This window comes from Rhinolophus sinicus, chromosome 1 (genome assembly GCF_057876585.1).
Source record: "Rhinolophus sinicus isolate RSI-liver-muscle chromosome 1, RSI-T2T, whole genome shotgun sequence".
Taxonomy (NCBI): Eukaryota; Metazoa; Chordata; class Mammalia; order Chiroptera; family Rhinolophidae; genus Rhinolophus; species Rhinolophus sinicus.
This window is the reverse complement of record NC_142501.1, coordinates 76,299,755-76,325,972: the sequence shown is the minus strand read 5'-3', so window position 1 is coordinate 76,325,972 and position 26,218 is coordinate 76,299,755. Positions and strand designations below refer to the sequence as shown.

The 26,218-nt window shown below is 34.6% G+C and overlaps 1 protein-coding gene and 1 long non-coding RNA gene across 4 annotated transcripts in view; one reads left to right on the top strand and one right to left on the bottom strand.

Annotated features, from left to right (window-relative positions):
- LOC109457983 (uncharacterized) overlaps nucleotides 1-25,213 on the top strand; it is a 33,848-nt gene extending 8,635 nt beyond the window's left edge. Inside the window, exon 2 of the long non-coding RNA XR_012493909.2 lies at nucleotides 24,387-25,213. This is a non-coding gene — a long non-coding RNA (uncharacterized LOC109457983). The remainder of the gene's footprint in view (nucleotides 1-24,386) is intronic.
- The window catches only part of PTPRQ (protein tyrosine phosphatase receptor type Q), a 241,992-nt gene continuing 231,255 nt past the window's right edge, over nucleotides 15,482-26,218 (bottom strand). For all 3 annotated transcript variants that reach the window (XM_088800966.1, XM_074325366.2, XM_074325367.2), the window contains 4 exons: nucleotides 26,010-26,158; nucleotides 22,599-22,734; nucleotides 17,173-17,296; nucleotides 15,482-16,780 (listed from right to left, as the gene is read on the bottom strand). In XM_088800966.1, the coding sequence (XP_088657092.1) occupies nucleotides 16,743-16,780; nucleotides 17,173-17,296; nucleotides 22,599-22,734; nucleotides 26,010-26,158 (447 nt within the window). In that variant the 3' untranslated portion in view covers nucleotides 15,482-16,742. The remainder of the gene's footprint in view (nucleotides 16,781-17,172; nucleotides 17,297-22,598; nucleotides 22,735-26,009; nucleotides 26,159-26,218) is intronic.

The window sequence follows — 26,218 nt, the reverse complement described above, 5'->3', positions numbered from 1 at the left end:
AAATATTTCTTAATTCTATTAATTTTAAAAGAGCACTTTTAGATTTGTAGAAAAATTGAGCAAAAAGTTCTGAGAGTTCCCATAAACCCCCTTAGTTCTTCCTCCACATAAAATATTTTTAATATCCCCCTTTTATTCTCATTCTCTTTTTCTATCTGTTCCTTAATACTCCTTCATTTTGTGCAAAATTTTGTGTTAAATCTAGAAATACCTATGTATTACTTGCTTTCACAGATTTTCCAATCTAATTAAAGATATAAGATGTACCTTCTGAAGCAGTTACATAACAGTCCAAATTAGTATATAGTAACATTCCAAAATGAATAATGTAGGGAATCTGGCATGAATGAAGGGTTATTTGAATGAATGGAGGATCTCATGGAAAGGTAGGATTTTTTTTTAAAGGAGTTAGAAAGATGGGCCGGATTTGGATGGGAGATGAATATGAAGGACAGGACATGACCAAACTGTGATGAGAATGACTGGTAAGACCTAAAAATGTAAATATTGTGAATATTGGGGTTCATCTTACATGGAATGGAGAATCATTAGACATTTTTGAACTTATAAAATGGCATGCTTCTATTAGTCTTCTATGTAGATTTTTTTTTTAGCATCTTCACATTGTCTTCTATGAAGATTTGTAATGCTACCTACTGTGGAATGGGAGTAGGAGCACCTTTTCAAACAGGGCATCACATATTTTGAGGGTAGCTCTTTTGAATTATTGAGACGTATAAATGCACATGCAGTCAATGAAAATAAAGAGAAAAATAAAACAAATACTGTTCTTATCAACATCTACAAAGGAGCATGTGAAAAAAGGCATTTCAGGATATTTTGGAAGAGCTATTTTTTTAAAGTACTCTATAATTTCCATATGCTGAAATAAATTAAATGTCAATATAATTGTTTTGACATATTTGGTTTATTAATGTAAATTAAATTGAAGTTTAACATATTATTTCATATAAACCATTCATAAAGAAAGCCTTTAAAAGTTCCCTTTAATATAATGTCTTCCTAAGAAAGAGAGGAATACTCTTCAAAATTTCAATCAGTATTAATTATGCTTCTAGTCAAATTGTATAATCATGGGGAAAATGTTTGTTTACTTTTATTACTATTCATTTATTAGTTGACAGAATAGAAGATTTAATTTGCAATGGGGTTACTATTGACAAAGGCTAGAACTTAAAAGATTTTGGCTCCAAATATTTCTAAACTCACTCAGAAATAAGATAGTTTAGGCTTGAAACAATCTTTTCATTCTCAAAATGGTGAATGTCTTTGGTCCAAGAATTACCACATCAGGCGAGGGTAGAATTTCTTTCTAAATTTGTGTCCAAGAAAACAGATGATCATGTGCTGTTGGAGATCAAGAAAATAAGGTGCTCCCATAGCCCATAATAAGGCATTATTTTCTGCTAAACACAGACTAATGCAGACGGTGACAAGCATGACTCCTATGATGGATATCTGGTAAAGTAAGTATGATGGTCTTTTTATACAAACAAGGGTTCTATTAACATGGTCTCCTCAATTCCACTTCTCACTTCCAAATCCTCTAGGAAGTGACACCAACGGTCCATTAATTTCCTTTCAAAAGAACTCTTCTTTTCTCTCAGCTGCTATCGCAATTTAGTATTTTACAAACTCTTCTAATATGGCTCTTTGTTGAATATTCTTTCTGTGTTCAGAACACTATATAACACTAGCACCTTTAAGTATGTCACAGAGTCATTAGTGCAGTTTGCCCCTTGCTTCATTATCCATTCTCACAGAGGGAAATGTCAGCTTGACCTCTTCAAGAGTGAAAAGAGCAAAATCAATTAGTTCTCTCTACCAAGACTTAATGGTCTTGAAGGCAGTAAATCCAGGCTATTGCTTCCTTTCCTAACCTGCATCCTTCCACACACCTGATGTGAGTAGATCCAGTCGATCTCTAGTTATAAACTACTTCCAAAAAAAAAAAAAGTCTTTTTTTTTTTTCCCCTTCTCTGATTGGGAGGTATGTGTGCACATGTTCTGTGAGTGAGGTCATTTCAGTCAAGACTGAAGTACTAACAGATCCCAGGAAACAGAATAATGGTTGTATCCTTTTGTGAAATATGGTCAACCTCGCTAATTTTTATTCGTGATTAGGAAACCCCAGCATTTTGAGGAATAAAGTACAGAAAAAAATGGATAATAAAAGGAATGGCTGTGGATGAGTATAATATTTGCTTTGTAATAAAATGAAGTTGTACTGTGCAGTGGTAAGACTTTTCCATGGCACAACAAGCTCTTTTCATGTGTGTCAGTTTTCGTTTTGGGTTAGTGAGAAACATCACATCACAAAGAAAGAATGCAAGCATCAAGGGTTGGACTTTACCAATCTGTTGTGCTGTTCCTGGAAATTTTTGTATTTGAAGTTTGCCAAAAGGTAGCCATTTTTTGTATGTGTTGTTGCTATGCTTAAAAATAAGTGTAATAAGTGATATTTGATTGTTTTTATATTATTTTTCCCATTTTATTCAGATCAATTAATGTGGTTTAGTCTTAGATTTTGGATTGTTATGATGTAATAGCATTAAGAACATATGCTACTTTTTTTAAAGAACTAAGTAATTTCAAGATATAGCTAGACTTCTTATGTTTCCAACTTTATTTTTACTTCTTTGAGGGTCTGGTATTTTATATAGCTTTCTAAAACTCCCATAACAGAATATTTTTTTCTTTAATCTTATCCATTTCAATTCACCAAAAAGCTTATTTTTTTCTGACTTTGAAGAAAATCCCAGTCTTCTTCATGGGATAAGTTATCTTTTGAAGATTAAAGTGATGATTAAAATCAGCTTTTGGACATATGATAATACTATAATACTATTTTTGGCAGTGAAAGAGTTTTATAAATACATTATCTTAGCAATAACTGCAGCCACAAGAAAAAAATGAAGCACGATCTTGTAAGATTAGTGTAAGCTTTTCTGAGGGTGCAGTAATTTAGCTCTACCTTACAAAGTGGGCAGAAGACTCTTCTGGGGCTCTGAGGCTCTGGAGCTCTTCATAGTCTAGCAAAAGGCAAATGATAGAGAGAGAGAAGTGGGAAGAGGAGGAGTGAGAGACGGAGGACTAGAGGGAGAGAGGAGGGAGGGAAAGGAAAGGCTAGAGGGAGAAAAGTAGGGTTGTGAAATCATTCTGAATCCAAATTTGACCACTTTAAATCAATGCTTTAAAAAATTACAATGTTTTGAAAATAAAAACATAATTTGGAATTATTTAAAATGCTTAGCTTTACTGGATCGACACAAAAAGCCTTCAGGTAAAACATTATTTTAAAGGTATGCTTCCTTGGAGTAAAATTTGGTGCAAAAGCACAGAGTCACAGAAAGCTTGGAAGCCCTTGATGTTGCCTTGTATACGCTCCTATTTCAAAGCAATGACTGTAAGGAAATACCTATTTGTGGAGCATGGGTCATCGAACTATACCCATTTTTCACAACTGTCTCTTTACATATCTCATATTGATTACAGTATCTGATGCTATGAAGACTCATATCTAAGCATTTTTCACATTGCCCTATGATGTTTATTTGTTCATATCATCCACTCCACAGGGCAGGGGTTGTACAATCAGTGCTAGGAAGACAATCTGGTGGAAAACAGGTACTATGTAATCTTTGCTGTGCGAATTAATGAAGGTGATTATGGTCAAATCCCTCATTCCTCTTCTCTGAGATAGAATGGCATTTTTCCTTAGTAGATACTGATTTCTATTTTGGATTTGCATAAATTTATTGTGCTTTAACAAAAGATGTGTATCTAGATCAGGTCAAGGTACAATGCTCATTTACCCTCTTTGAAAGTAAGTCTCCAATTTTTGCTTCCGTAGGAGTTCCTGGAAACTTTGTGGGACCAGAGGCTCACTACTCAAAAAAAAAACTTTTATAGAAAGACTTTGTTTTGTTTGTTTTTTTGTAGCTGAAATTGCTAAGCCTTAGATACTAAGTCCAAGAAATTAACTGCTAAGTCTGGCTGTCACAACCAAATTAGAGTTCCCCAATTTTGAGTTCAGGCCCTCATGGTATGTTTATAAGAAGAGAGTAGTAGGATTGTTTATCGGCTGCTCATTTTAAGAGTAAGTTACTTGTTCCTGCTCACCCAGGTCCTGAATCCCTGGCCTTCTTGATGTTTCTGATCTCTCTGTCAATGACAGTCACTATTTCACCCAGCTGGTCCCAAGAGTGAGCCTCAGGACAAGTGGTTACCTGTCCCTTGGGCACTCTTCAGGACATTCCAGAAGTTGATCTGTGTTGCTGCCTTTTTATCTCTTGAACCTTGCTCCAGACTTTATCTCTTGAACTCTTGATCCAGACTTTCTTGGGTCCCCGAAGGTTGTAAGAACAGTATGAAATCCAGCATTGGAAATAGTAATCCTTAACTCCCTTCTTTATATTCTTCAACTTTCTTCTTTATAGTCTTGGCTTTATATAAATAAACATATTTTAATTTACCTTAAAATAACTTAATGTTGTGAACCCATTTTTAGTCTAGTAAATCCTCATTTAAAAAAAGAAACGATATATTTAATGTTACGTACTGGGTAGCCCATTGATAAAAAGACTTTGAAATGGTTACGGTAGCCTATTAAGGTGCTATTGAAATAACCAGGCTTCAATAAACCTCGTAGAAAAGAATCCGTAATAATGCAACACTCAGCAGAGCAGTCTTTTCCTTTCAACTGACTTAACTTAGCAGATTTTTGAAAGGATGTACTTATTAAATATTTTTTATAAGTGACAGGTAATTAAAGCCAAAACTTTGCAAGCAAAATGGTCATACTTCTAGCCAATGTCATAATCTCACCAATTATCTGATTAGGTATCTTCATTTTGGTGACTATGATCAGAAAGCTCAGTGGGAAATGTTAATAATAGTTATTCTTGGGAACTGGAATTTTGGTTGATACAACTTTTATAAAGATTTTTCTTTAATTAAAAACATTCTGTAAGCATTTTCTACTTTTATAATGAGAACGTCAAATAAACATGATTTAAGAAAATAAAAGCAGGCACCTTGGCACAACTAGAACTAATATCTGGTAAATAAGACAGAATCTTTTTTTAGGACGAGGAAACAAGGCATGCACAAGATTTGCAGCAAAGTTCTCTTGATGCTGATCCAGGGGTATTGAAGGACTATAAATGAAATTTCCCTAGATAAGGACTAAATTCTTCCCAGAGTTCAGAGTGAGGCAGTTTTCTGGTTAAACTGAATTGCTTCTGATGTACAGAAATGAGGATCGTGGGAGCAGGGAACCAGGTGGCTTGTTCCAAATTATAATCTTATATTATCTGGGAAATTCAGTTATGTGAATAATATCTTTCCTAACTATATTGAGTTATGTTATGTGATACTTTAATTACATTTATTGGACTGGAAAGTAAGGTTACTTAAAGTAGCTTAATAATCTAAACTTCAGGTTTTGATTTTGGGAGATAAATCTTTGAATTTTTATGAATTTTGGAGAAAACGTAAATGTTTCACATTGGGGTGGTAGGATCGACTGGGCATTAGGAGTTGGGTGAATGACCTGAGGAGGCAACATTATTTAGTGTCTTTAAAGGAAAAAAAAGGCCATGAAACATACTAAGCGTTATTCTCTCCAAAATTCATTTTGGTTTAGGGTGAGAGGGTTAAACTTAGAATGATTTCATTTTTTTCCTAGCAGACAATTTCTCTACATCAGTTACTGAATAGCATATCTTTTTTCGTTGGTGGGTGATAGTTCCTTACTGACATACTAAAATCTTATAACATGACCTGTGTTAGAAAATCCTGTCTCTTTCATTGAAGTGTTGTTTGCTTCTCATATCATTAACACACTTTAACTTGATTTAGATAATAAAACATTTTTATATGTAAAAGAGTTTTCCTATCATCATACTTCATACTCAATTTTTTTATCCTATGTCTCAGTAATTTATTCTTCCAAATGAAATTAAGAATTTAATTTCTTATATTTCAAATTTGATATAATCTAATACTATTAACATTTTTAAATTGGCATATTAAACCTATGAAGTAATTTGAGAAGAAACATGTTCGTTATAACAGGCTTCCCATACCAAAAAAAAAAGAAAAAATCATATTTCAGATTTCCATGTTTTATAGTTTTCTTTAGAAATGCCCTATAAGTTTAACCTCCTGGTGTTTTATAACATTTGGACATTATCAGTGAATTAATTTTTCCCATTGTATCTTCTCACTCATTAATTGGCTGTTTATGGTTGTCGTGCGGGGGACCCTGCTCGCTGCACCATTTGTCGTGCAGGGCGGCCTGCAGGGTCTCTGGTCCCGCTCCCCACATAAGAACGCAGGATATGGTGAGGCCAAAAAGGAACACCCACGGAGCCATAGGTAGGGGAGTCATACCACTATGGTCTCACTGGAGGCTGGGTTCACTGGACGTGCGACCTGCTGTCCGTTTTTCTGCCAACCGACGGAGGACTCTCTTCCACTCTCCTCGGCTCTGCTCCTCTACTCTCCTTGGCTCTCCTCCATAGCTGCAGCAGTTATATTAGTGGCTAATTGGCTAACTGGCTACAGCTGACGGGCAATCAGCCACAGCTGATGGCCATCTACTACCCGAGCCAGCACTCCTCCACGTGAGGCCGAGAGCCTGTAAACTACTTTCTGGGGCTCTGTCCCCACAATGGTTTTTGTGATCACCTGTATGAAATAACTTTTTATAGATAAAGTTCTGAATTTTTTACTGATAAACTTTTTCACTATACTTATTTGTATCTTCTAGGTATGCAATTTTTTTTGTACCAATTAATGGCAAATTTGACTTGGACTGTTATTTTTGTTTTCATTATCATTGCTTTGGTTAGATTAGTGGTAATATACTTTTGGTACCTGATTTTGATATTTTTTTGCCTTTAAAATTTCTCTGGTACCCTTCTTATTTAAAGCATTAGTTCATTCATTCACTCAGTTAACAGTTATATAGTACTCTTAAGAACTAAATAAGTGAAGGGGAGATATATAGTGAGATATATATATATATATATATATATATATATATATATATATATATATACATATATACACACATATATGTATATATATGTGGGGACAGAGCCCCAGAAAGTAGTTTACAGGCTCTCGGCCTCACGTGGAGTGCTGGCTCGGGTAGTAGATGGCCATCAGCTGGGGCTGGTTGGCCGTCAGCTGTAGCCAGTTAGCCAATTAGCCGCTAATATAACTGCTGCGGCTACGAAGGAGAGCCGAGGAGAGTGGAGGAGAGTGAAAGAGAGTCGTCGGTGGGTTGCAGACAAAACGGACAGCAGGTCGCACGTCCAGTGAACCCAGCCTCCAGTGAGACCGTAGTGGTATGACTCCCCTACCTATGGCTCCGTGGGTGTTCCTTTTTGGCCTCACCATATCCTGCGTTATGTGGGGAGCGGGGCCAGAGACCCTGCAGGCCTCCCCGCATGACAATATATACATCTATATATCATCTATCTATTATCTCTATGTATTTATCTATCATCTATTTATCATATATGTATCAATCCACACATCTATTTATCTGCCTATCTTCAGGAAATGAGGGATCATTCAACCCTGCGTGGGTGTCTCTTCTTTGAGTCTGGCAATGAAGAAATGAGCTGCCTCTGAATCTTGCTGGCTAGTAAGGACCCTGCTTCCTGCTGACCCTCTTCCCTGCCTCTGGCTTTTTTTTGGATCTGCACACGGCCAATTCTTGGATTCTCTTTAGCCTTGCTCCACCTGCGTGTTACTAGATGCTACCTCATACTAGTCCACCCTCGTGTGTCCTGCTGGCCTGGTTTGCCACCTGTTGCTCCTGTCCTTTCTGGACTTCGTGTCTGCTTCTGCGCATGTGCGCATTGGCAGCTGGCTCCAGACTGGCCTCACTGTCTCCGGCACCTGCCTAAGCCCTGTGGGATATATTGTTCTAAGTTTCTTCTGAAACATCCTCACTTTGTCTTTTTAGTCTAATTAGTTTTGATGAAGTCTTCTAAAAATGTGTTAAACCCATTCCTGTCACCTTAAAGAGTAAAGACAATGTAATTTAAAGAGAAAAACATATATGGTTTCTTAAAAAGGGCTTTGGTTGTAATATTAGTTTTGTTTTATCCAGTTGCTAATGAAATATGTTGGATTTAAATAAATGGTCCCATTTTTTTGTGTTTTGAAGGAGTATGGGTTTTTAATAGGAAGGTGTGTGTCTGTGCACAATATAACGATATAAGCCATCTCTTTTGCTGTTTCCAAACTGCTTGAACTGGGAGACTAAGTTTGTTGAAGTGTCTATAAGGTAAGAAAAAAAGATTTGATTAACTACTTTTTAGTAATTTGCCCAACTGTACTGAATTTTTTTCGTCAACTTCAATGTTTTAAAGGGTTTTTGCACAGTGTTAAGATCTTGATTTTATTCTTGATAATTGATAATCCTGAACAAGTGACAAATGATTATATGGCAGTTTTCCCATTTTCATTTACTTTTGATGCAGCAGTATTTGCTCCCTGATGAAAAAGATATTTTAGCATGTGAAATACACTGTCACACAAGCAACATTATATTATTTCTGTTAAGGCAAACTTTCAATTGAATATATTTGCTTGAGTTTATCTCATGTGTAAGATGTTATGCTAAATGATATGTGGTTAAAATCATGAGAAAAACAGTTATTGATCACAAACAATGGACAATCCATATAGCAAGTGAAACATGCCAGTGGGTAAGTACTGAGGAAATTGTATAAGCCAAAGCATGGCACTGGGAATGTGTAGGGTGTGTTTTAGTAGGCAGCAAGTACTCTAGTTCTGGCTTAGGTCTGAAAAAAAAAAAAAAAAAAAAAAAAGAGTATTACTGTGGGAAAGGCATTTTTTTTTTTTTTTTTTTTTTTAAGATTTTATTGGGGAAGGGGAACAGGACTTTATTGGGGAACAGTGTGCACTTTCAGGACTTTTCTCCAAGTCAAGTCGTTGTCCTTTCAATCTTAGTTGTGGAGGGTTCTGTTCAGCTTCAAGTTGTTGTTCTTTCAGTCTTAGTTGTGGAGGGCGCAGCTCAGCTCCAGGTCCAGTTGCTGTTGCTAGTTGCAGGGGGCACAGCCCACCATCCCTTACGGGAGTCGAACCGGCAACCTTGTGGTTGAGAGGACATGCTCCAACCAACTGAGCCATCTGGGAGCTCAGCGGCAGCTCAGATCAAGGTGCCATGTTCAATCTTAGTTGCAGGGGGCAGAGCCCACCATCCCTTGCGGGACACGAGGAATTGAACTGGCAACCTTGTGGTTGAGAGCCCACTGGCTCATGTGGGAATTGAACCAGCAGCCTTTGGAGTTAGGAGCATGGAGCTCTAACCGCCTGAGCCACCGGGCCGGCCCGGGAAAGGCATTTTTTAAATAAGTTTAATTCAATAGGTAATGAAGTGCTCATGAACAGATTAGAGAAATGGTCAGAGTTTAGAGCTAGGGATATGAATCTGGCAACAAGTTGCAGAGAACTGGAAAAACAAATAACACAATTTGGTTTGGGCCAAATAAATATTGGAGGAGACAGCAAATAACAGAAAGAATAGTGAGCTAGGTAACTGAATTCAAAGGCTAGCACTATCACTGGCTGAGTAGCTGACATATATAATTTGCATAAAGTGGCCTATTTTAGATGATGTCAGGAACCTTCTGTTTTTTTGAGGACAGAAGTTATTAGAGTGTAAGTATATGTTCTACACCTTAGTAGGTTAATATCAAAGATATTATATATCTGGCGGTCTCATATTATATTCACGGTGGCTAATACTGCAGACTTTGAAATCAGACTTATAGTTTCAAGTCTAGGCTCTTTCACTTACTTAAGAGTAACCTTGAAGAGGTCAAATAAACTATTGTTTTTGCTTTTGTTTTCTCTTCTGTAAAAGGCAGATAGTAGCACTCACTTCCAAGAATTGTCAGGATTAATTAGTATTTGTAAAGTCTTTAGAAGAGTGCCTGGCATGATTCAATAAAGAAAGCTATGTTAATCAATTAAGAAATCTATATTAATCACAGTAAAAGAAATTATAATAATCTATTTTATGCAAATGATTCCTATCACAATTTTAAGTACATTCTTTAAAACATACATTCGTAAAACTTCTGATGTAACAGCCCAGGGAGTCAGTGTTAATCCTGTTAGCAAGCATCAACTTTATGAATGTGATGCTCTCAGATTGATGAAATTGTTCCAGTGCGAGTCCAAAAAGTGAATTCATATCTTCCATGGTGCTTCACCTGGTTATAAATACTAAGTGAATAAGAATGTAGTGAATTCTGTGGAAAACACTTACAACACATGAAATTTTATTTTTAAAATTTAAAACACAAGTATTAGTGCTTCAGAATGGAATAAGTAACAAAAGTATGTAAATGTATCTCTCCATATTGCACTTATTCAAGCAGGAGAGCAGGACACTTTGGTAGATTTGTCAAAATAATTCATATATATTTTATGTGATTTTAATAAATTGTTTAAAATTTACTCATGCTTTTAAAAAATATGAAATATTTCTAACACAAAGAAAATTTGAAAGAATAACATTTTTGCTCATTACTTAACTTTAACAAATCTGTGCTGCCATATATGCTTCAAATTTTAAAACGAAATTTACAAATGCATTTGAAATCCTTGTGGATCCCTGCTGATTCCATGAAAATGCATCTCCCTACCTTCTTTTCTTCCGTATCAGAGGAAACCACAATTCTGGCATCAATACTTATATTCCATTTATCACTATATAGTTCATTCACTATAATGAATGAATCCATAAAATATGTACTAATTGTATTTTTAAAACATTATGTAAGTGGTATATTATAGACATCTTGAAACTAATTTTTCATTATCCTTCTGTTTCTTAAAATCAACCTTATTGGATTATAATTCACATGAAATAAAATGCACTCATTGTATGTATACAATTTAAAGCATTTTGACAATCGCATATACATGTGTAAATAACACTCTATTTAAGATATGGAATACATTCATCAGCCCCCAAAAGTTCCCGTTTGCCAGTTGCAGTCAATCCCCACACATACCTCACCCTAGGCAATAACTGATTTGATTTCTATCACAATAGATTAGTTTAACCTGTTCCAGACCTTCATATAAATTGATTTTTACAATAAATATTTCCTTAGGTCTATCTTCTTTCACTCAACCTGATGTTTTTGAGGATTTTCTCTGTTCTTGTATCAATTGTTCATTTTTATTTTATTTCCAAGTTGTATTTCATTGTCCAAATATATCACAACTTACTTATTCATTGCTGTTGATGGGTATTTGGATTTTTTTCATTTTTTGGCTATATTGAATAAAACTGCTAAGAATATATTATTTTAATAATATGTTAAATATCTCATGGAGATATTTTGAAAATATATTTTAATTTCTCTTGGACAAATGACTAGGAGTCATTCCAACATGACTGTACCATATACTTCCAGTTCCAGCTGTTCAAAATCCTTGCCAGGATAACTTGATATTTCTAGTTATTTTAATTTTAATCATTCCATTGGTATAATTATCTCATTCTGATTTTAATTTGCATTTCCTTGATGACTAATGATATTAGCAGCTTTTCAGATATTGGCCATTTGTGTGTGTGTGTGTGTGTGTGTGTGTGTGTGTGTGTGTGTTTATGTATATGTGTGTGTTATTATTCTGTGAATATACATGTATTCCGGATACAAGTCCCAGGATACAGTGTGAATATTTCCTCCAATTCTCCCAAGCTGTGGCTTGATCTTTCATTTTCTTAACAGTGTCTTTTGAAGAGTAAAAGGTTATATTTTGAGGAAGCACAATTTATAATTTTTTTCTTTTATATTTCATGTTTTGTACTCTAAGAAATCTTTGCCTATCCCAAGATCATGAGGATTTTCTCTTAATTTTTTTCTATAAGCTTTATACTTCATAGTTTTAGCTTTTACATTTAAATCTGTATTCCATTTCAAGTTAATTTTTATTTGTTATATGAGATACAGATGAAGGTCCATGTTTTTCCAAAGGAACAACCAGTTGTTCTAACACTATTTATTGGAAAGACTGTTATCCCCCACTGAATTGTCTTGTCACTTTTATTCAAAACCTATTGAATCACTATGTGTGAATTTATTTTTTGACTTTCTAGTTTTTCTTTTAATGAGAACTACTATATATCTATAATGTAAATCATTCATCTGTGTTCTATTTATAAATCATTTTGGCTATTCTAGGTCTTTTGTATCATTTTTTAGAAACTATAAAACCAGCTCATTGATTTCTAAAAAAAAAGGCCTTATGGGATCAAGATTGATACCCTGTTGAATCTGTCATTCAATATGAAGAGAATCAACATCTTAATAATAATATTTTTTAGTTCATGGACATGCACTTAAAAATTTATTTGGGTCTTCTTTAATTCTTCTCACCAATATCATTTTTAGTATATAAATCTTGCACATATTTTGTTAAATTTATTCTTAAGCATTTTATGTTTATGGTAGTATATAGAAATAAAATTAATTTTTTTATTTTGGTCTTATATCCTGTAACCTTTTTAAAGCTACTTATTATACCTAGCAGTTTTTTTCTTTGGTACCTTTCTCAGTAATTTCTTCATACATGATTATACCCTCTGCTCATATAGACAGTTTTGTTCCTTCTTTTACAAACTATTCTTTTTATTTCGTTTTCTTGCCTTACTGTAATGGCTAGGAACACCAGCATAATGTTAAATAGAAAAGTGGGCATTTTTGTCTTTTTCTTAATCTTATGGTGAATACCTTTAATATTTCATCATCAAGTATGGTATTAGCACTAGCTTTTTTTGTAGTTGCCCTTGATTAGATTTAGAAGGTACTTTCAGCACTGAATATTTCGTTCTTTTATTTTGGCTTGCATTGCTTCTGAATAGAAGCCAAAATAGCTTCTTATCTTTGAACCCCTGAACAGGTCTCTGTTTTCTTTGTTGGTTTTACATTTTTTAACTTTATCATTGACATTCAGTAAGTTGATGATGACACGCAGCTTCTACCCATACTAAATGGGGTGTTGGACACAGCAGTTAAGCTTTCATTGTATTTTTTTGTAATATGGGACGCTACAGATTTTTAAGGATTTTATAAGTATTAATCAAGATGATGAACATAAAACTATTCTAAAAAGTTTATCATTTACTGAAATGACTTCCCAGTCCAAGAATACTTTGAGTGAAAACTAAAACAATTTAAAAGTTTGTGACTCTAGAAACATAATCTTGTTAACAGGAAGGAATAATGTGTTTGTTACCTTCTACTAAGTTACAGTTCTATTTTCAAATGACTGTATTGCAGACACTGATTCAGGATGTCCTGTTGAAAAGCCTGAAATAAAAATTTTCTTCACTTATTTTCTAAACCACATTTTATATTATTTGTGTATATGTCTGTCTACTCAGTTTAGTCCACAAATTCCTTGAGAATCCTATTAATTATTCATAAAAAAGTAGCAATGGTCTCCTTTAGCAGAAGTCAATGTAACTGCCACAATTTTCTCTTCAATCCATAGATTTGAAACAGACATACAAATATAGCATGAAACATTACAAAATACAATACAATCCTAAAATGGGATACATTATTTTACTGATAAATATTACACAATGACCAGCTTGGGTAAAAGATTACCTTAACCTTGTAGAATTCTTTGTACTTTTTGAAACACATTCATATATGTAATCTAATCTCTTCCTCAGAACATCTTCATGAGCTGGTGAGCATAGGAGTCTTGATTCCACAAAGAAACTCAATGCATATTTGCGAAGTCATTTACCACAAAATATTACTTATCCTAAGAAGACAAGCTGTTTTGCAAAGACTATGCCTTATAAACTGTTTTTAAAAAAAACCTTTACTTTTAATATCATGCAATTGAGAATTTCTGATCATTTTGTATTCTAGGCTTCATCAAAAATTTCACTGTGAGTTTTTTTTAAAAGCTGACCCACAAAAATGAACTTACTGCATTAATGTCATGGACTGATAGAATACTTTGCTGAGCTTAAATTCCATTTTAAACAATCTATTGTTTGGTACCAGATAGAGAGTGAATCACCATCTCCTTTATAAAGAGAGCAAGGTTTAATCAGCTTGTTTTCAAAAGACTTATTATACATTTCACCTACAAACTGAAAGAAGAAAATTATGCACTTTAAAGCTGGATGAAAGTAGAGGTGATACCCACAGCTGCTCTCCTCTCTGGCAAACCATTCTGAGAGGCTCCAGTTTCATTTGGTTCAGATGAAACACATGTTGCTCATTTATTGTACATGTGCTTCAATGTATTTTGACAAACCTGATCTAAAAATGTTACAGATGTTCCTCATTATTTTAATTTGCACTTAGTAGCCACCAATGGAACTTGGATATACATTAGCCCTTTCACGGCATAATTAAGAGAAAATTTAGCTATGGTTAATATATGAGTTTCAATTCAATTTCAGTTACAATTTTTGTGAGGTAGTGAGCTGCACACATTTAACAGGTGCTCTGTTATAATTTTTTTCTGATAAGGAAGCCAGATCTTTTTAAACATGTTTCAAATAATTTCAGGTGGACACAAACTTATTCTAATCCTAATGTCTTTCATAGATTTGCTATTCAATGTATGGCCTGAGATCAGGTTGCAATGTTATAACTTGTGTACTTACTAGACATGAAGAATCTCCGGTCCTTCCCTAGACCTACTGAAGCAGAATCTGCTTTTTTAACACAATCCCCAGGTGATCTGTATGCAGTTTGATAAGCACTGTTTTAGAGGAGACCTTATATTAAAACTCTGTATTATACGCACATATGTATACACATGTGTGTCAAACCTGATACTCTGTTGTACGCTTCTGTTTTATAAAGATATTATGGAAAATGGACTGGCCTGTAGATTGAACAATTTATTTTCTTGTCATTTAATTCATTAAAAAGTAACCTCACCAATACTTTTCACAGGTTGTTATCTATCTTCCATGAGTACAAAAACCTACATTCATAAGTACTAGCTTGCCACACATTATCACTGATTGACACATAAAGCAAACTGAAGAACTTCTGACTCCAACTTGAATCTTTTAGAGTTCTCAGCACATCTTATTGTTTTTTGTAACTTTCTATAGAGTAAACTTGTTCACTGGAATAGTAATAGGTTATATTTATTTATACTTTCTTGGATGCAGGACTGCTTGCAAGACTACAGGATTTAATTTTTTGGATAATAAATTTGATTTTAAAATTACTATCTATGGGTATCATAGAAATGATTATACCGTTATTATTTATACTATTTTATATTATTATACTGTACTTATATATAACATACTTCATTATATTATAATTATCAATTATATCCTAATATGTGATACAAAATCAAATTTATATTTATAAAGACCTCTGAAATCATGCTTCAAAGTAACTTAATTGCTTAAAATTCAATTTTATTGGCCATTACATTTTTCTATATTTATATTCCAGCAGAAAGTTGCGTAAGGTATAATTCTTATCATAGAAGAAATAGAATAATTAATATTACTGTGTTTTATGACTCTTAATTGAAATCTGTGACAAAATAATACCACATAGTTCAAAAGTTACTTAGTACACTGTTACTGTCTAACAAAAAGGAGGTTGAAATATTTTCTTTGTAAAAAAATCTCTAATTTGCTATAACCTGGTTAATTGCTTTGTTTCAGGATTACCAAATATACTCAATAATCAACCTAGAGAAATGAAATAAAGACCATTTTTTTTCTGATCTATTAGGATGTCTCTGTTGGCACCACAGCAACACATCATTAGTTTACAAGCTTGAAACACATTACATGGTTTTATTCTTGTTTTTTAATACATTTCTGCTGAAGAAATTATTAATATTAGTTTGAATATATATCTCAGGACAAATACTCTGATACATTTAACTCTGTATTTACCTATACAATATAGTGGTACAGCTTGTGCCTGAAAATGTACAAATGGAGACAGACTAGAAAAGCACTCTATTGCTTCAGATGAGCAATTGCACTGCTTAATGTTTCTTTGTTTTTTTCAAACTAGAGATCACAATGCAATTTAAATAGCCCTAAGTGTCCCCAAAGAGCTACTGTGTGTTGTATAAAGGCTAAGTAATCCCTGCAGTGTCAGAGGTTACTGTTCAGCTGTTCGAGATCACGAGATGATATCTCAGCACTCATAAAACAGAGGATTCAAAACACAGGGGCGTACGTGGAAGTCAGATCATTATGACAGTCCTGGAAGTTATCCACAAGAAACGTCAACACCCTGGAGGCCAAAATAACACTACTGAATCAACATTTGCAACTTTTGTTCAAGACTAAATTCAATACATAGGGAAAATTCACATTGAAACAATGCTAATACAACAATAATTTTATATTTGGCTCATTACCCAAATATGGAAGACATCAAAAATCTCTGGGATATCTTCTTAAATATTTTAGATGCATAATGTTTACTCTATACAAAACAAATAACTATCCTGAATTAGGTATTTATTGGAACTATTCATAAAATGTCAATACATTTAGTATAAGGCACAGTAAGGGAAACATAGAGATTTCTTTAAGGTTACACATTTCAATTCAGAAGAATAAGGGGTTAATTTTGGCTCCTGGGATTTGAAAATATCTTCCAGTTGTAATCTTTGGTCTGAATATTTATTTACATGGTGGTCTCTTCCCATTCAAGCTCAACATCACCTATAACATAAAGTAACATGTCACAAGAGAGAATTGAACTTAACAGTTCAAAAGATTTGAATGTTTCATGGCAAAAATATAGTGCAGATAGAAAGGTTATTACCATGTTTCCCCAAAAATGAGACCGGGTCTTACATTAAGTTTTGCTCCAAAAGATTCATTAGGGTTTATGTTCAGGGGATGTCCTCCTGAAAAATCATCCTAGGGCTTATTTTCCGGTTAGGTCTTATTTTCGGGGAAACATGGTATCCTAACTTGGATTAGGAATGAAAAAAATTGATAAGTGCACTAACCAAGCTTCTAAAACATTTTCAACATATGGTTATTATTAAATTAGTACTTTTACTATAGGTGGTAAACTAGTAAATTGTGTACACATTGCCTGTATTCACCTTCCATGGCATCCAAAGAGTCCATCTTCTGAAGTGCTGAATAGTTAACAAAACAGATGGGCTGATTACTTCCTTTACTTGATAAGAGATCCAGAATGCACTGGTGTAAAAAGATATACTGTGCCTACACATAAAAGAAAGAGTGGTTAAATAAATGGATGGGATGGAGATTTTTCTTATAAGGGGAGTTATAGTGTTAGAGTGAAAAGTAACATTGAATTCAACAAATCTTAAATAGCTAAGTTAGAGGCACAGAATTTACCATGTATGTAAATGATTTTCTACCATCTCAAACAAAAGGTTCTCTAAATGCCTGTAGCTTCTTATAGCTTCAAGTATTTAAAAAATATATACCTATTTCTAAATACCGAGTGTTAATATGTTCTTTCTTGCTATGATTATAAAAAAGGGGGTCAAATTAGATTATTTATCTTTTAGAAGTTTCCTTTTTCCTGTTAGGTCTAATTGAATAAGTTTTCTTATAATTTTCTTGTTAGAATGCAGATGCTAAATTTACTTTCAAAATCTGTGAATGAGCATATTCACATACCATTAGCACATTTAAAATATGTTTAACAATTCTGTTAATTATCTGACATTTGGCTTACTTAATGTATCTAAAGTATCAGTCTGTATTTGTAAATACAAGGCAGTTGACCATTGAAATGTCCAAATATCCAGATGCTGGATAAGAACTCCTAACATTTCATCTGAATGTTTGGGCTAAATTCAGTACCATCTGGATTCAATATAATTCAGTAACCTGTTAGCATTTCTGAATTTGGATTTTTCCCAAAGGTAGTTAAGGTTGCAGTCATAGAAAATCACCTTCACTTTTACATAGAAAACAGATCTAACATTAAAGGAAGATAACTGAATATTTAAGAAACATAAATATACAAAGGGACAGTTGTTTGATACAAATATCAAAGGGACAATTGATTCACATAGAATGTCCTCTAAAGTGACCACCTTAAGAGGTCATATTTGTTTCTATTGCTACTATAACACAAAACCTTTTTGGAACCCCTTATTGAAATTGTCTTCAGAAATTGTTGGTCATTATTAGGAATATCTACTTCTTCATGGAGTACAAAATGTTTCCACAAACATCTCATCGCTGGAATTTATGAGGACAGAACTCTCTTCTTCACTGCTGAATCCCCACTGCCTATAATAGTGCCTAGCATGTTTAGTTGCATAATAAATGTTTGTTGGCTTAGTCTCATTTAATTCTCACTGCTAGCCAATTTTTACCATTAAAGGACAGATTTCATTTGGAGAATACCCAGCAGTCATTAGGAATCAAGCTTTGTAAGTGAGGTGGATGATCAAGTTACGTAATTCAATTTTGGTAAGATATGAAGTGTTGCTGTAAAGTAATGAAAATTCTATTGAAATTGCTAGTAAATTATTTCTTAAGTTAATTCCAAGAGTATTTTCAAGCATACACCACACAAGGAATAACATTATTGGCAGAAATACATTGACACAATGTAATTTCTTTGAAAACAACAATCATTTCGCTGTAAAAGTTCTGGTATTTCTTTAAAAATCGCATTTGAATTTGAAGTCACATTTGGTATGTGAAGCTTCTGTCTCCATCTCATCTTTTCCACCACAAAGAATGATGGGTGGTAACTCCTCCGGCAAGGAAGGCTGAGTAACATCGGGAAGTATTGCATTTCCCAAGATCCCTCTGCCATGGTGTGTTATTGCCAAAGAGACAGTGAGGCTGCCGTTCCAGTTTCTTCCCTAGATACTTATGTTACCTGAAGAATTAAACTTTTTGATGTTCAGTTTCCTCATTGGGGGATCATAAAACCTACATGGTAAGATTTAGAGGACTTAACATATGTAAAGTGCCTGACAAAAAACTAGGCACCCAAAATATATTAGTTAATGTTTTCCTTTTACCTTAGGAATTCACATCAGTAAATTTCCCCGAGAACCAGAGCAGGAAAGGGGCTCATCCAGATTAACTTGTTATTTGAGGCACCAGCAGTGTCTCAGTATGTCACAGCAGAGTATTCCTTCAGAAAGTCCTTTCAATTCTCTTGGGGCTGCTATGAACTGTTTTTGGTAGACAGTGAAAGATAAAGCTCTCTCCTGGGTCTGGGCCATTGCCCCATTGACCCGATATTTTGCTGAGGGTCCCACCTCCCATCCCTGCCCATGGCTACTGTAATATGTGCTGAGTCGTGGGCATTTTTCATAGAAACTGAATCACTCCCCAGTACAATAGAAGAAAGTAAGAAACCACTTGTGGGGGCAGAGCCCCAGAAAGTAGTTTACAGGCTCTCGGCCTCACGTGGAGGGGTGCTGGCTCAGGTAGTAGATGGCCATCAGCTGGGGCTGGTTGGCCGTCAGCTGTAGCCATTGAGCCATTAGCCACTAATATAACTGCTGCGGCTACGAAGGAGAGCCGAGGAGAGTGGAGGAGAGTGAAAGAGAGTCGTCGGTGGGTTGCAGACAAAACGGACAGCAGGTCGCATGTCCAGTGAACCCAGCCTCCAGTGAGACCGTAGTGGTATGACTCCCCTACCTATGGCTCCGTGGGTGTTCCTTTTTGGCCTCACCATGTCCTGCGTTATGTGGGGAGCGGGACCAGAGACCCTGCAGGCCTCCCTGCACGACACCACTCTTGTGCAAGACAACACTGGTTTGTAAGGACAGGAGCCAAGGCGGTCATTTTCGTTGTTTGTTTTGTTTTTTTCTTCACAGAGTAAAGACAATAAAGGGCAAAATTCTTGGGAATGTAGTTGGGTGAAAGAGAGAGAGAGCTTTGAAGTTCCAGCTTTTCAGCAAGGAACGAACCCGGCAGAACCTCGTCAGACATTTATTGCACGCTGGGCGATTACTGCATGCTTGGTACTTGAGATACTTTCTCTTATTTAACACTGACAACAAACTTGTGAAAAGTACACCACAGCTGTTTTCAAAAAGAGAATTAGCTCAGAGAGGTTAATAAAACAGAATCACACAGCCAGCAATTAGCAGGGCTGGATTCTGAATTCAGTTCTCTGACTTCAAAATTCAAGCTCTTTCCATTCTTCTACCCAACTGCAACATTTTTTTTCTAGCTGGTGAAACAAGTATAATGCCTGAAGTTTATAGCATATATTGAGTACTACAGCATATATTGAGTATTAGTAGGCATTCTTGAACACACTCTAGACATAGTTCAGTTCCACAAAGTTGCCAAAATGTTTTCAACTGTTATTATTTGAAGATTGACTCTAGACTCTAGAAGCAAACAATATCTCAGTCAGTCCTACCCTCGATTCTCTCCAAGAGAGCCAACCAATTTTGATCAGTGTCGAGAGCAATGATCACCAGCACATATGTGTACACGCAAGCACATGGGAGGAAACTTTCAGCTTTCTATTTATCCTTATTGTTAATTAAACGTAAGAAAAAAATGAGTTTTAATAATGGTTAATAGTTGGATTGGTATTGGAGCTCTTATAAGACACCTAGATAACAATCAGCTACATCATTTGTGGGGTCCACCACAAAAATTAAAATGTGAACTCTTCTCTTCAAAAATTATGAAAGATATTCAAGACAGTGACAGCAAACCAGCCAAGTGCAAAGTCCTTTTGAGCTGTGAGACTGCACACATCGCACACCCAAGAAGCCAACCCTGGTCACAAGTCATATTCAATTTCTGAAGTACACTGAGGGAAGAATAATCCTTCATTCATTTGTTTCCTTTCAGCATATAAGGGAATGCATGTGGATTGCATTACCTAGTTTACCTACCCATCGTAGAATTGACGTGGCTTAAAAAGATTCCTACAAAGAGATTATGCTTTGAAGATAATATTTATCATGCAAGCCCAAATGAATGTCAAGATAATGGCAGGGTTGACATTCTTTGTACTACTAGAATAATCTTGTAGCATGCCAGATTACTTTAAAGAAAAATTAAACTATTTAAAATATGTGTTTTAAACCACTACCACAACAGAATCATCCTTGGCTAAGTATATATTTTATCTTTTAAAAATACCTAATGATAACATGAAGCCATCGCAATTAGCTAGATTTTCAATTATCTGATATGATTATCTGATATATATGTTATGTTTTTCCAATTTTTTATTGTGCACATGTTTAATAATCTACATAACTGTACAATGTACATATTAAAAATAAATACATATATATTGGAGTTGAATGATCAAACATTTTTCCTGCAAGGGATGTGCAATCCAAAAAGTCTGGATGTCTCTGGTCTAGAGCGACATCTTCCTAAGAACATTAATGTTCCATGAAATGGCATTATAGGTCCTGGAGTCAAAAAGGGCTCAAAGATTTCACACCATATAGGTGTGGGAAATGTTGCCCACGAGGGTTCTGGATTTGTAACTGTCAATGTACATTAGTATAGAGGCTCTAAGAAATTCTAAGAAAATCAGTTTAACATCTTTCTCAAATTTATTTTAGCAAAGAATCTGTTTTCTCACACCTTTAATAACTGTAATGTCACGCGTGTTTTCTAGGATGTACCCTGGAAAATACTGTTCAAGCAGATCTGTATATGTACTGTGAGAACATCTCTATGTGTATAGTATACAAATCCTAATCCAAAGATACAGACAGGAACATACAGACAGACTTGGGTTTGCATTTTGGCTCTGACAGTTAAAAGTATAACCTTGGAATATCACTTCACTACTTGGAACATCTGCTTTCTTATTTGTAAAGCAGAGTCAATAATACTTAGTCTGTTGGTTCATTTTATTCCATCTACTTTACAAATGAAGGATTAAATAAAATAATACATATACAGAATCTAGTATAGCACTTAGACCCTACCAGACACTCAATAGAGGTTTTTCAGTTTCATTAACATTATACTATATGATTTTTTTAATGAAGAAAAATCTATATATTGTGGAAATATTTTTACTTCCAAACTAAAACAATCAAACAAAAAACTTCCAGTTAATATATACTATAAAAATTATTATTAAAGATAAATATGGACAAGTGACATACACAGAACATCATAACAGGTAACATTTTAAACTGTTTCCCTATTACAACTTTTAGCATGTTTACAAAAGAGATTGATTTGATTCATTTCCTAAGCTCCCCAAACTTGTTAAATGCTAAAAACAAATCAATTTGTTGAATTATTTTCTACACGCCTATCAGGATAAACAAGTTAGGATGAGCAGTCAAGTAACAATGTTGAAGGGTGACTGTGGCATGTGGGCTTTAGTTCTCCGATAATCTCTATCAGCTGCCCTCCCGAAGACCCCACCCCCACCCCCAAGCAGGTTTATAATGTAGGAAAAGAGAGTGTTTGCTATTTAAATACAGATTCAAATACATGTTCAACCAGATCATTGCCACTAAGATCCCCCCAGGTAGAAACTGTAGAGCTGACACTACAGGCAGTTTAGATATCTTACCAGGTTCTGTACCATGCACATTCTTTCACTTCTCAGTTCAGCTACCAGTCCATATATATCCACAAAATCATGATCATTTATATGTTGTGTTAAGTGGTCCAGAGCAATAAAAACTCCAGTTCTTCCAACTCCAGCACTGCAGCAAGAGTGAAATTACAGGAAAATTATTCAGCAAAAGGTTGTTCATGTTTACCGTGATGAAGAAAATGAGCTATGATAGTGGTAAATTCTAAACAGTTCTTTTTTTTATTTGGAAGAAGATTTTCTCAGAGTTTCTTTGGATTTATATCGTTACCAAGACTGTTTAGACAGGGCAAGATGATTATCTTTAATACTTTATGAAATATTTGAGTTTTTTAAAAAACAAGTTCAACTTTCCCTCTTCATTCCTAATATTTTAGGGGTTGTAGTTGGAAAAGTATGGAAAAGATTTTTAAAAATTGTTGAAAATTCTTAAAACCAGAAACTTTGTATTGAACACATTTTTGGTTACCACAGAAATGCTAAACATTAAAAATGTCAAATGTTTAACCCATAGAGCATTTCCTCTGCACTATATTGAAAAATAGTTTCTCATATGTTCTCATTTTTTTCCCCTGTAGAATTTTACTTCCTATAGATAAGAAAATTGAGAAATGATTTCCTTTTAAGAAATCAGTTCAATATCTAAGGACAGGTATGTGCTCCACAGAAACTGTTAATTGATAAACCTGACAAGATTTACTCAGAAACTCCCATTAAAAAGACAAGACTCTTGGGTATTTAAATGGTTACTATAGGAAGTAAACCTGAAAAGTAAAAAAAAAAAAAAAAAAAAAAAAAAAACATTTGAAAGGTCACCTAGTCTTATGTTACTTTGAACAACATGAAACTGCCCGTTTTGTAGGTAAGAAATAGTGTGTCATTAATTTCCTGTGATTTCATCGAAGAAATAGTGAGCATTACAGCATAAATCCTATTATGGTAACTACATAAACACATACTCGTATGCCGGAACACAGTCATCAGTCATTACATCATTCAATATATTTTGAAGGTCAGACACTGTCCCAGGCATCTGGGGAATAGCAGTAAACCATACAAAGCCCCTGCAACTGTGAAGCTTGCATTCTAGAGGGAGAGGAATACAAATAAACATGCATAGAATGTGCCCTGTGGTAGTAAGCGCTATGAAATTGGATAAATCAGGTTAAGGAGATAGAGGGTGATAGGATAGGAGAGGGTCATCAGAGAATGCGTCTCAGATAATGTAATATTTGAAAAGAAACATGAATAAGGTTAGGAAACGCACCGCGTGGGTACCTGGGAGAAGAGGAGCAAGGCAGCCAGAGGGAGCAGAAGAACAGTTCTGAGTGCGAGCGCATGCTGCGTGTTTGAAGAAGAGCAAGGAGACCAGGGAGAGGAGGGTGCAGGGATGAGGTGAGAGGGCGCCAGCCATCAGAGTATCTGCTGCTGGGTTCGGGATGGACTGTGAGAAGCAGAGGAGAGTCGAGGATGAGTTCAGAGTTTCTGGACCAGGCAGAGTGGCCTTGCTGTTTACCAAGACGTGAACAAGGAGGAGGCGTGAGCTTGGAAATTGAATCAAGGGTTCAGCGGTGGACACATCCAATTGTCAGAATTGTGTGGTCATTCAGATTTGTCATGTTAAATTGGAAGTTACATGTATCAGTCTAAAATTTGAAGTGGGAAGTTGGAGATGGAGATAAAAATTCAGTAGTTTAAAAATAATTTTTAAAGATGATTACTAATATAAGTCCACTTTTTCTTGCTTATCGTTTATCTACTTAGATCACAAAAAAGGAGACTCTCTACTGTTTCTGAGGCTTCCACGGAGTCGGTGCTTTCCTTTGTCAATGGCTTCTAGTGCCAGTGGCAGTGTGTATGGAAGACACGGAGAAGCTGAAGGCAACTGTCCATTAAATGTTTTAATCATTTATGCTGAGCAAACTACTAGGTTAAAAAATTTTATGTATACAAAGGGAAAATGGAGTTGGGTGGGTAAGAAGGAAGCTTTTATTTTTTGTTCTATGAGCTTTTAAAATATAAACATTGTTCAGATATTTTATCATGATCAAGAATTTATGTATTACACTTATAATTTTAAAAATCCAAAATAATCCTGGAAAATGTACAATTATTTAAATTACATATTGAGTTTTTTAAAATTCTAAATAAAAGTAAAAATTAATGTTTTCTCACTTATTTAACCACATGAATTGTAGTATACACCTGTTAGAAAAATTGTTAATAAATTATTGGAGTTATTATAATTAATAATTACCTTATTAATTATTGTGGTTTTGAAAGATATTGTTACTTAAAAACATTTTTATTGTGGTAAAGACACACAACATAAAATTTACCATTTTAACCATTTTAAGTGCGTAATTCAGTGGCATCAGGCATACCCACGCTGTCGTGCAACTGTCACCATTATTCATTTCCAGAACTTTGTCATTATCCCAAACAGAAGCTCTGTACCCCTTAAACAATAACGCCCCATCTCCCTCTCCTCCAAGCCCTTGGAAACCACAATTCTACTTTCTGTCTCTACTAATTTACCTATTCTAGATATCTTATGTAAGTGAAATAATAAAACAGAATTTTATCACCCACTTTTTCTCTAATCTCCAAACTCCAGTTGTTGAAGAGACTAAAGTTGAAATTGATTTAGATATATCATGGTTAAGAAACATAAATCATATCAATCTCTCAAGAAAAAAACTCTGAATACTAAACAAACTTAAGTATTATTGTTAAGAGCATTAAATACCAATATAAATAATGAGGGGGAAAATCTCAATTTATAGTCATATTCTATTAACCATTTTCAAAGACTTAGGTCAAAGGAAGACATTTGTGTAGCTAAAGCTTTGTAAACATTTGGAGTCACACTTGGGTCGGTCACTTAACATTCTACATTTTAAAGTTCATTTTCTTTTATTTATCCTTTTAACTCCCAGAAATTTGTTTTTATAGAAATATTTAAATTACAATAGTATAATAATACCAATTGAAACAATGAAAGCTTAGGTGTTTATTCATAAAATTCACAAAATCTTACATATTTTAATGATAGGCTACACTTTTTAATTTTTTAAAGGCCTTTAGAGTCATAATCCAGTCAAGAATTCAAGAAAATTCATGCATACATATATGTGTGTGTGTGTGTTGTGTATATTTACTTTGTAGACACATGCATCACTCATTTTTTCTGCCATCTGAACTTTTGTTAAGCTGCATCTTTATTTGTCATAGCCAGTAAAATTTCTGAGAGGTGAAAACTGGAATGAATCTATATTAACTACTGCCAGAAAATAATCAATGGTATCATGATAATAAAAAGATCACAATGAGTTTAAAACCATTTCTAGTGTTTCATACATGGTTTTAATAATATCTCTTTCTTACCTGCAGTGAACAATCATAGGTGTGGTGTCATGTGCTCTGCTTGCACGAACCAACTTCACAAAGTGAACTAGGGGGGTACTGTTTTCAGGAACCCCATGCTCAGGCCAAGCAGTAAAGTTACACTGTCGAACGGTCATGCAATCCCCGTGCTAGACAAAGTGACAGGTTAAAGAAGCCTGATACAGTTATTTAAATACCGCAATTAAGGT